This window comes from Lissotriton vulgaris, chromosome 7 (assembly GCF_964263255.1).
Source record: "Lissotriton vulgaris chromosome 7, aLisVul1.2, whole genome shotgun sequence".
NCBI lineage: Eukaryota > Metazoa > Chordata > Amphibia > Caudata > Salamandridae > Lissotriton > Lissotriton vulgaris.
Window position 1 is genome coordinate 1,636,172,550 of NC_141695.1, and position 12,344 is coordinate 1,636,184,893.

At 42.2% G+C, this 12,344-nt stretch overlaps 1 protein-coding gene across 2 annotated transcripts in view; it reads left to right on the forward strand.

The window, feature by feature from the left end:
- Positions 1-12,344, forward strand: part of EYA2 (EYA transcriptional coactivator and phosphatase 2) — a 284,272-nt gene that overhangs the window by 243,136 nt on the left and 28,792 nt on the right. For both annotated transcript variants that reach the window (XM_086932597.1, XM_086932598.1), the window contains exon 10: positions 1,914-2,003. In XM_086932597.1, the coding sequence (XP_086788723.1) occupies positions 1,914-2,003 (90 nt within the window). The remainder of the gene's footprint in view (positions 1-1,913; positions 2,004-12,344) is intronic.

Genomic DNA, 12,344 nt, shown 5'->3' on the forward strand with positions numbered 1-12,344 from the left:
TTATAAAACTCATATTTGCTTTACTATGTCATTGTGAGCAAAAGAGACAGTAAAAGGAAGAAACATGGCAATAAGGTGAAATAAGGCAATTACCTTAGCGTGCCGCTTAGCGTTTGACAAATACTGAAATAGGCATGAATTATTTCCTTTTCTAAGTGTATGGGGAAGGTGCCAGGATGCAAATATCTAGTTTTGTCTAAAGCAATACAAATCCTCGTACCTTTCCTGTGAAGGATCAAAGGAAATCTGAGAAACAGTCACCCTGTTCCCGTTGGCATAACTAACAACTCTTTTTAAGCGAGACTCGTAGGTTTTCAACCAAACATGATACTGTTATAACATTTTTCTCGGTGATTCTTTAAAGTATCCCTCTGCCCTGTTTACTTTTTTACTAACCTGGATCTGTCTTACATCTTGAACATCTACTTTTCTACAGAGGGCCTTGCCTAGAGATGGTTGGGTTCATAGTGCGCCTGTAACAACCAAGTACCATAGAACCAAATGGTTCTGTTTCTGTATCTTTTTCATTCCACCCCTCTCATGTCCCTCAACACATTTAAGTGTTGTGTCCCCCACACCCCACTCTCCCCGCCTTTCCTTATCCACCTCACCACTTTGAAGCACCATTCCATTGGTCAATCAACGTGGCTTCAGATATATTCTAGCGACCCGCTCACACAAACACATTTTCAAACTGATGGATGCACATTAATATTATGCTCTGGCTCCTTTCCCATTGCTGTTTCCTGTAGTTGTAGCTAATGTCACAACAATGCCTTGAATATCAAGGTGGTCAAGGGAAAACAGTTTGGGGTGGAAACAGCAGCAGTGTGGTACATATAAATGTTAGAATATGGTGCAAGTTTTAACTATCTGTTATAATAGACAATAACAAAGTAAGCTTTATGCCAACTCTAGAGAGTAGCAAGGCTTGCAGAGCCTCAGTGAGCAGATAAGGATGAACATGCAAATCGGGTATTCACTGAGGTCTCTGACAAGGATACCCTGAGCTTCACCAGATTCCAGGCAACTGAAGGTCAGCTCTGAAGTCTAGAACTGGAATAGCCAATCGGTGGTCAGAAATAAAGAGGAAATGCAGCAGGTAGAAAATTGGGAGGGACTATGGAAAAACTGTCACTTTTAAAAGTACTTCCTAGAACTAACCACATGCCCCACACATGGTTGAGAGGCTAGTGAGGCTAAGCTGTTGTTATTTTCATAAAGGTGTGACCAAAACACTCAGTAATACGAGGTGACGAGGCTCTGGAAGTACCCTTGCTAGTAGACTGAAGCACAGCCTTGTCCATAAAAGATGTGAGTAACAAGTTTTTCAGAGATGCCAAGTGGCACAAAAAGAGGATTACATGGGAAACATGGGTACAGCAAGTTATCATAACAATGTCCTTTTTTCTTGAGTCGATTAAAGGTTGATTGGCTGTTAAAGATTATTCAGTGTTGGAAGGGGTTGGTTGCATCTCTGCCATCCAAGCAGCTTATTATATTTTTACTGACTGCTCCTTTCACTGCATAATAAATATCAGAGGCATGGCTTCCTTTGGTTCAACAGGTGCAGTGGCACCGGGGTCCAGAGGCCTGAGGGACCCACTGGACACTGATTGTTGCTATATTTCACAGTTTAGACAGTGGCAAGGGGGGCATTACCTTCTCAAGGGCCCATGACACGTCACTGTTTAATATGCAGGCATTACGTCAGCCAATCAAGGATAGCTCGCATCTCATCATTTTTATGTAAAAAAACAGTTGAGACTCTTTTGTTTTCTTTAAAGTTTGTTAATGTTAAGTGAGCAGCATGTGGACATTTTTCTATTTGTGTTGAAAATTATTTTCCTACAAGTGAGACGGAGAAGAGATGAATATACCTCACATTTACACTTTATTTTCATTTAAAACAGGATACCACTACATCAGTGCGTGTCGGCCTTATGATGGAAGAAATGATCTTCAACTTGGCAGACTCCCATCTGTTCTTTAATGACCTGGAGGTATGTAGCTGCTTATTTGGCTTACAATCTTATTACTTAATTACCTGCATCTGGTTTGGAGGGCATGCTTTTTTTGCATTCTACCTACCATGAAACATTTGCTGCTGAACACAAGAAGTCATTAACAATGACCAGTGATGGTTTATTAAAAGCAGACCATACCGTGATTATCTTCTGTACTCCCCAGCTCACACAAGGCCCTTTAAAGTCAAATTGATGTCATCTTGCAATTCCACTAATCTAATAAGGAGAACATCATGTCCTCCTTTCTAAATTTGCTATTTAATTAGTTTATTAAGTTAAGTTATCTGGGACTCTCGGAGGTCTGCCATGATTATGAGCGATCGGTAGGGTACGGCTGAATGTGGTCGCGAGGTCGTCTGGCACTTACCACAAGAACTTTTATTTCTTCATGTTGGGAGGCTTGCTGTCTACTTGTGTTTTCTAGTCCAAATTGATTGTCTCTTTGAACTTTAAACCGTAATGTGAGGCAATGATTTAGTCGAATATTTATTTATTCATGTATGTATTTATTTATTTATTGCAGAGGTGTGTGACAGGTACCATAAACTCTCATTGCACACTGAGCATCTATCATGGATGGAAGGGCTAGATGAAAACAGTCGCTGGATTTTTAGGTCTGGTCTACAAACCAATTTAGCTGTTTGATCAGATTACTGCAATCAAGCACATTTATAAATAATAACGACATAGATAGGTAGCGGGGTCTTGGGTCAGCCATCATCGTTATTTGGTCTGTGGACATGTTAATCACACTTTGCTTCTACCCACCACAGCGTGAGCCACAGTCGTGACTCGTGGAGGTTAGTGCGGTGGGGCAGGGTGGGGGTGGAAGTGACAAACGACGGAATTGTGAAAATAAAATAAATAAAACATACCTTGCGCTAGCCGCATTGCCAGTGCGGCGAACGAAGATAGGTGGTTTTATTCATTTTATTTTCCCTATTCCATCGTTTGTCACTTCCACCCCCCCCCCCCCCCAAACCTGCCTTGCCCCCACCCCACTTACCTGCACGGGCTGCCACTAATGTGGAATTCGAGTCGGTACACTTCAGCCTTTAGCTCTCTTCCACTATAAGGAAAGCATGTTACCTGTTGGCACATGTATATCCATGTGAAAGGGCCTGTGTCACCCTTACGCCTGCCATGAGGCAGGCGTAAAGTTTTGACATATTGGCGTCCTAGAGTTGTGCAGCGAAATCTCATTCACTGCACCACTCCTACGACCCTTTTTTTGCGGGCGAATGCCCACCCTGCATAAATTATAACTGACTCAGGTATAATGTAGCACTGGGTTTTACGAAGTGACGCATCTGCCTTGATGCGTCGCTTCGTAAATATGGTGCATTATTAACGCCAATGATGCGTCACTAAAAGTGACGGAACGGCAGTGCAAAAGTGACGCAGGCCTTCATAAACATGCCCTTTACTGTAGTGATATTTTGGGGAAAGTACATAAGACCAGGCAGATTCTTTGCAGTAATACCTAGTCCTGAGTTACACTTCGTGAAAGTCACTTGGAAAGGAAGGGGTGGTGATGCATATGACTTTAGATTTACAGCTAACGTCACTTAACCCCTTGCGTGCGTTCGTCGACCAATGGCCGTCGCGAGCACTACCTGGGTAGTGCTGCGCACGTCTGTTGGCCGACGCGGCACCGCCCGCGCAATGGAACGCCCGCACCGCGGCAGAATTACCGCTGTATTAAATGGATTAAGAATCTGGTCAAAGTGTGAGGCAGGCTTATCTCCTAGTGTAACTGGTTGACTTACTGTACATGTTGCTGTTGTTGTCTAGGGAAAGGTAGTGTGGAAATACTACATCCAGGGTTCATGCCCTCCCTCTACCTGCTAGACCTGCTCCATTGTGTCCCATTACTTCTACTATTTAAATTTTGGTTACCCAAAAACGTATTTCCCATGGTTCACCAACGAGTGAGGCGTTGGCGACCAAAAATGTCAAACTGTAGCAGGAAATAACCGTATGACAACGCAAAATGCCTTCGAATTGTCAACGTGCACAGAGAAATAAAATATGTTTAATATCCCAATGTAAACAACAGTGTAAACATCTGTTTAGCATCACCGTTGATCCCGCGTGAAGCCCACAAACCTCAAGATGAGAGACTTTTGGTGAAAACCTCCAGCAATAGCAATCGGGGTGAATTTGTGTTTTTAGTTAGGCCGAATGATAATGCAAAACACATCAAAGACAACTTCGAACACATAGTTAAAAAATGAGAAAATGCATTTACTGGCAAGAGAAGCCACAAAGAGAACTTCTTCTTGGCATGGGTAGTAATTGGAAAAAGCTGGCAGTAAAAGTTCGACATTTATTTAAAACACACCATTGATAATTTGGACCACATTGTAGCGAGATAGGAAAATACAGGCAATTTGCTGTCAAGACAAGAGACAGTTTGTCTCTTAACCAAAGCACACAACTAAATGCAATTTTAAACGAGCCGATAAAGCAGTATAGGATGTTCTACTCGGCTGTACCAGCTATCTGTATGACAATGCGACGCTGGAACCAGGCAAGTTTACGCGATGTGCTTAGTGTAAGTAGTGTCATTAATGGGAAATCTTAACTAACAAGATGTGCAAACACCTAACAAACAAATTGGCTAACTTTGTCTTTCTTGGTGATTTGAACATCCATCCGTGAGCCTTTTATTTAATTTTTATTTTGTTTTCCGCAGTTTGCAAATTACGCAACTTTAATCAATTTTGTAATGCCCTATATTCAACACCCTGCAAGCAAAAGATTGATGTTATTGTTCAATCTCATCATTGTACCCTATTGATCTCAAAAAAACATTCCAACATGAAGCCAGTGAACATGTAATATATTTCACAAAACAGTTGGATGCCTTTGAGTCTATAATAATACATTTTTCTCTACCTTTTTCTCATAGAACATGTCTTACCAGCTCATTCAAAACCCCCAATAAATCTGGAATGAGACAGAAACTGTATTTGTGCCTGATTTCTTATTTCATATCGGGAGGAAATTGCGCACAGTCGCGGGGTTTTACCTGTGCAAATCTCTCTCGTTATTACATGGAGGAAGCTGCGTAGGTAAACAGGTCAGAAAAAGGGAAATGTAGTTTAGCAGTAGCTAAAAAACAAAACCACACCTTGTTCTTCATGCCAAAAATGGGAGAATCAGGCAATTAAATCATCTAGAGTAATATTGTAACTACGCATTAACTTCATTCCTTCTAAAGGTTTTTACCACCCAATATCCCCAGCCACCTCAGAACGAGCATAAAAGCAATTTTGAATAAAGACAAAAAGAAATATGAAAATTATAGAGATGTAATCAAATATTGAAATAAGAAGGAATTGTCTATTTCAAGTGGCATATCAAGCAAATGCAAATGTATTTACTGGAACTGGATTTTCAATTAAGTTTGTAACAAAATTTGTCAATTTATTGGCTACGGTGATATACATGAGAGAAGACAATAGCAAAGCAGACTTCCCTAGGCAGAGAATACATTTGAAATTATTTTCCCCTCAATTCCCCAAAGAAATGTATGTATATTGTCTCGAAATCCATTAGCTTGCTGATAAAAATGTTACTGAGGAACTATTGAATAGCAAAATGAATGTGAATGCATGCAGATTTTTCAAACTCCCAAGTTGTTTTTACGTTGCCAATTTGACCATGGGAACCCATACATAGTGAAATATGCATGAAGAAAAGGGGTAGAAAAGAGGCATATCATGCAGTTATGGGTTGTGCAAACGTCAATACTACATTTTACGCCTCCTTCAAACCTCCTCAATTAGAAACTGGCTGGCGATCCTGACTGGGGGAGCTCCGCACACTGCAGTATCAGTATTTCCGCAGGAAGTATTACCACACAAAAATACTTGTTCACTGGTAATGGAGATGGCTTTATATATTTTTTGATTTGTTGTCCAGGCCTAACCTATTTTCTATAGTTTGTTCCGAGCAGCTTTATGCTTAAAGCGTGGGTGTTGGTCGTTGTCCTGATTTGTACTCTGTGTTTCAGATATGTCCTTTCATTATTTACACACCTGCATTAGCATCATGTTTCCTAATGAACACATTTCGAAGTCCTCTACCTAGCACTCACAGATCTGTGCCAAGATAACCCAGTGTTTCACCCTGCAGCTGACATTCCATTCCACCAACCACTGCGTGCATGAACATTGGGATCCGCCCATCCAGCATTTTTGGATTCACTAAAGCTCTTGAATCCACCCTAATCCTACATATCACCACCACAAAGTTCATTCAGTCTCAAATTAGGAAAGAGCTGAAGACACACAACTTTAAAGAACAACTACATCACACCAAAGTCGCATATCGCTTCTGGTCTCAGAACCCTTCCGCCCCTCCAGTCACACGTTTATCTTTGCCTTTGACCCAGTAACGCACTCAGCTGTCTTTTGTCTAATTTTGTTCTCAACACTTCAGGTCATTATGGACAACTGTCTCCCATCCTGAGCCTTTCCAAATAATTGATTTCAGATGGGTTAGTTGGATTACTTAAATTTAAGCAATACGAGACCACAACTCCCAGAATGCACTAGGGTATCACTCAAAAGTCCATGCACCCTATTATCAAAAGTGGACCAATGGTGCAACCGGCATGTTCCTCTGCACTTTGCCCTCCTTGGGTACATTAATTTTACAGAAGTGGCCACCGATGCTTGCTCTGCCCCGTCTATAATAGAGTTTGCGCCAGTGGTACACATGCGACCACCACAGTCACAAGAAAGTGTTCCCTATTTTGCATTGGTGGTGTGGCCGATAAAAATAAGGTAATACTGTTCCTCCTCACCAGCAATATATTACAGACACTGGACATTGACTGTTGTGCCTCATTGAGGTGCCCTTGAAAGGGGGAGAAGAGGTCTCATTTAACCACCAGACATCGCTCTAAAGGCAGGGACAACCAGTCATTGCACACGCTTACAAGGGGATCTCTGACCCTCTTGAAAACATGGGCCAGGTTGCCGCCTGCAGATAAAGGTAGACCGGCATCGTAAAATAGCTGTTCTGTCTTTTACTAAGGGCAGGTACAGGTTCATGCTTGTAATGGATACACTGCAAATATTGCCATAGGGTGCGCTAACCAGGTCTGTGCCCAGCGAACCAAGCTAAAGGCATGCTGCAGCACAGACCAGCACAATGTACTCTATCTATAATATGGGCCCAGGAAAGGAAACCATGTCCTTAATAACCTGGAAGGATCTGGTCACTCTGCATTAAGCAAAAATCTGTAAGAGATGGAGTTTCACCTATAATCTCTTGAATAGATTATCCAGAATTGGTCTACAAGGCCAAAGTGATGCCTGATTTTTAGGATTACCAGATAATAAAGTGTAATCCCATATAGATTCCTTGTATGTAAATCTATCTCAAGGATATCCTGTAAACCTTAAATGGTGCTCCCTGAGAAGTTCAGTGTAGGCCGTCTTTGAGAGTACCTCGATTCAAGAAGCTCCACGCCTGTCCCTCTCACTCCAATACATTGCCACATTGTGACATTTTGATGTGATGGTGAAGCCTCTGATCACAGAGCAACAGCACAGAAGGTGATAGTAAAGACTTTTTTACTGGTGCAGAAACATATACCAGGGAGGGCATATCTGACTTTGCAAGATTGTGACCGATGGCCCCAAGGTCTCCTGAGGCACTGGTACAGTCCAGCATTGCGTAGTCATCTATATTTTACAATATGGACCCAAGTATGTTATATGGGTATCTCTGTGAAAACTTGCTAGCAAACTTAATTAACTTAATGATGCCTACAAAATATTTTTTCTTTCAAGAACAATCCCATGCATCACTTTTATAGGTCTGTGCTAGCAATGTATATTTCTTTTCCCACACAAGCAATTCCTGAAGTCATTTCAATCAATCCAGCGAGGGCATAATACAATCAGCCAGACACTTTGAGATGCAGCTTCGCCACTTTTTGGTGCTATGTTGATTACTTATTATGCCTCTGGCTTGTGTTGATTTTGTAGGTAAAATATTTGTGCCGCGTGTGTGTACAAGCCAAACAAGTTATGAAAAAATCCAAGACTGCAGGTGTAAACAGTGGTTAGAAGAAGTCATGGAGGAGAAGTGCGCCTAGCTTGAATGTCTTTAGCTCTTTTAACCCCTTGTATGCTGATGACGGAACCGCTCCGTCATCAGCTGCGATGGCGCTGTGCTGATGACGGAGCGGTTCCGTCATGGGCCGCTCATGCGCGGCGCGAATTCCGCGCCTGCGCTGAGTGTTCTATTGAGCGGGCGGGGCCATGACGGAACCGCTCCGTCATAAGCAAAGCGCAACCGACGCTGGTGACGGAGCTGTTCCGTCACCAGCATGCGCCCGCTGCTCTTCCGCCCCGCCCCCTTAGCCCCTAGGAATAGCCGCCGCAGTGAAGGGGTTAATGTTCTGTTCTGTATGACCATAATAAAAAAACTATTTTGGCTAGTAAGCGAAGTAGACATTACAATGAGCGTACAGAAGTAACATATTGATACAGTGCCAGTTTATGTAGCACGCTCCAACACAAGCATAGGGTCTGTGGCGAAAGCTCACCAGGCAATATTTGGGCTGTGTGACTAAGGTTCAGAAAAACATTTTTTATGTCTTGGTGTATATATTTCACACACTATCAAGACTGGCTGTTTTTGTACTCTTTTAGGCCTGCTTTTTCATAGTTGTTTTCTCAAAACCCTCCCCCTCTTTCCATACAATCATGAACCGTTCATTTTTACTGCATATTCCATTTCTCTAGTAGCGCGCTCACTGATCTGAGCCGGAGCAACAAGAACTATACCTCTGGTGCTGTTAGTTTGCATGAGCGCCCCGAGTACCATTGTTCGATGGCCAACCAATCAGATTACTCCCTTTGGAGGCTATATTTAATTTTACAAGCCAGTGAGGGGAGCGTTCTTTCTCTGTCTAGTTGCCAACGTCCATGCTGTAGTCAAACAGGGAGTTCTACCAGAGCACGAGTGACCTCTCACCTGATTGATTGAAAATAATAAACACCTCCATTCTTTTGCTGTACCTTTTATTCAAGCACCGCCGATTCACGGACAGTGATCTGGGCTCCTCCCTCTTCCTTTGCTAATGGGAAAACCAACCAGGTAAAAAACAAATTGAAAAAACTTAAATAAACGTAGCAAAAGCAAGAAGGGGAGTTCGATCAGCCATCTGTGAACAGGCGATGCTGAAGCTGAAGGGTGAGTGAGCGCCACAGGAGAAAGGGGGTGGGGGTGGCGGGGGGGTCCTGCAATGCTCCCTAGTTTGGGAAAAGTGTGCTAATAGCTTAATTTCCCTTACCTGCAGGGCAGTAATAGCTGTTAATTACTTATTTCACCCATTTATTATGCTTGTTGCCCTGAAGCTGAGGTCCATAACTACAGGAGGAGTAATTAACAGGCCATCATTGCCCACTGCGGGTGGACAATAGGACTTAAATATCTCTAATACCCCAAATCAATGTCATTCTTTACACTCCCTTACAAAACAGTTACTGAACAGACCCTCAAAATAATACAGCTTTGGACCCGCCCTGATGATTACAAGTAGTACCGTAAGAACAAACAGAGTTGTCCAGCTAACACTAAATGCTTTCTTGCGGTTACCAGATGGTAGATTAGACATTTTCCGGATTGAAAGTTTGAATGCGCTAGACTCGAATGGCATAAATTAAAATTACATCTGAAAAATATAACAATTGTGATTGGAAATACGTGCACCTGGCTGATTGGGGTGCTGATTTACTGTTAAAATGGAACAACATCGACACTCAGTACATCACTGCAGTGCACGTGGGCGACGCCCCAAAAAAAGAGCGAATTTCTGATGTTAAAGGATGGAATACATTAAAGAAACAGCCCAGACAGCTGCCCCACAGACGCGCCGCCATGCCAAGTACCTGCGCACTGAAGGGGGGAAGCTGCGCAGACAAATGTGTGGGCTGATGTTGCTGAAACTCTGGAAATCGGATTTCCAGCAGCAGCAGAAGATGTGGGCCAATAAAAAATGAAAAAAAAGCGTGAGAATGTTGAGCAAGTGTACCGTGCATTAACAGCAAGCGGGAAAAGCAACACACTGCCGCCATAGTGCTGGCGTGGCCACAGGATACGTGCACGGTGGCCTGGGATCACCTGGCCCGAATCCAGTTCTGCAAGGGACCCCCATTTGTTTATTATTAATACCGCCAAGAAAGCCTACATATTAATACTGTGCCTGAATAATACAACGGGGTAGCTCAGTGAGGGGTGTATGTGTGTGTGCTGGTGTGTGTGTGTATCTTATATATATATATATATATATATATATATATATATATATATATATATATATATATATATATATATATATATATTTTTTTTTTTTTTTACTTTGAACTCGCTGTTAACATCTCTTTAAATTGTCTTTTTTTATATTTAACCACTGTACAGATTTTGCATGTAGGCGTGAACATTAGGGGCCCAATCACTGACATCACTTTTAATTTTTAGTTTTTCAAAAATGTCCACCACTGCAAGCTTTCATGTAAATACAACTTGAGAAAAATTCTTTCTTCACGCCTTGGGCAGTCTTTGGGCTTAGGTGTTTGTCTGTAGTCACCCATTAGAACACTTCTTCAGTTCATGCCCTGTGGACACCTGCTGTGTTGTTAGAATTTTTAGGTCTGGATTTTGTCTGCACAGCTATACATTTTGTCAGCAAAGATATCAAAAGACCTATTCTTACAATATTCTTCAAGTGGGCTTTTGGATTCACCCCTTTCAAGCACTCACCTTCTTTGTCCTGAGACCCTTTCAGCCATTGGCTTGAAGCTTTGCCACTCATGCCTTGGCTCCTCCCACTAGAGAAGCATCTCTCAGATAATTGTATTGTATTGGAATGCTTGCATTTAAGTACTTTAAAGCTGTCTTGCCAATTCTACTAGCTCCTTCATGTGTATCCCATTTCAAAGTGTTAACACTGCATATTTTAGCATATTAAGTCTAGACCTATTGGTTTGCCAATGCTTATTTCAGATATATATATGCAGGTAGTTCTATGATATCACTTTGTCGTGATTAGTGTCGCTAGGAGCGACTAAGTTCAGCCTGGGCATGAATATGGCTTTGGCGGACAGATTACTCCATCAGAAATGTGACAGATATCCCATCCGCCCCATTACGAATTCCATTATGTTCCATTGAATATAATGTAAGTCGTAATACGGCGGATGGGTTATCCATCACGTTTGTGATGGAGTAACCGTCCGACAAACTCCTAATCGGGCCCTCTCTCTTCAGGAATGGTGGAAACGATTACTGTGCCTGACAGCTTACAAGATATGCTGTTTATCCTGTTCCTTAAACCTATTGTCCTGTGGAGAACAGGGAGGGGTTACCCTGGTGGCAGAGCCTTAGCAGAACAGATGGCAGCGGCGGCACAATAATAGCCCGCCTATGCGCATTATACCAATCAGGCCATAAGGCAGAATGCTGCCTCGTCAGAGCCAAACAATGTGTGGATGGGATCAGTGCCAGGGGGAGAGGCTGGTCAGACACTTTTGAACTTTGGGAGGTTTTGAGAGAATAAAAAGTACATTTGGAGCTTATAAACTGAGGTCAAGATTTACTAAAAAAATGTGGTGCACACAACATGCAAAGCAGCGCAAACAGCAGCAGTGGTTAACTTTTGTGTTCAAAAGTATTTTTTGTGCAGAAGGATAATGCAAGACCAGCTCTAAATGGCTCTGCATCACATAGCGCCAAACACTAGAATATTGATGCTAGGTGGGCAGAAAGGGGCAGAAACAGCACATCATTAGCAGAATGTGCATGTTTTATGGCAAAGAGTTTATTAAAAAGTGGTCAATATGTGCCATATAGGCACAATAACCTTGATGATATGATAAAAGGAGAAAAAATATCTAATTTTGAAAATATGCATCCCTGTTAAAACAAACCAGCTGTTTTAGCTTCCAGCCTTTTGGCTTGGTCAGTTCCTTTTTTGTCATGTTTTTTTCAGCTCTTTTCTGTTGCGCTTCTCAATCTAAAAAGAAAAAAGAACAGTAATTAAAAGCCAAAAATATTCCTGGTCTCGAAAATCACACAATACTGTGTCAGTCCCCTGGAACTGAAGGGAGCTACTCTGTGTGAGGATGTACTCCTTGTAAAAGAGAAGAGTGCCATGACTTGTAAATAGGTCAGCCAAGTAGGCTGACATATTACCCAGCGCTGCATGTTGTAGTGGGTTGAAGAAAACTTCACAATGACAGGTCAGTGGATAGAAAGGGCTGGCTGAAAGCGCTTATATGTAAGCATATT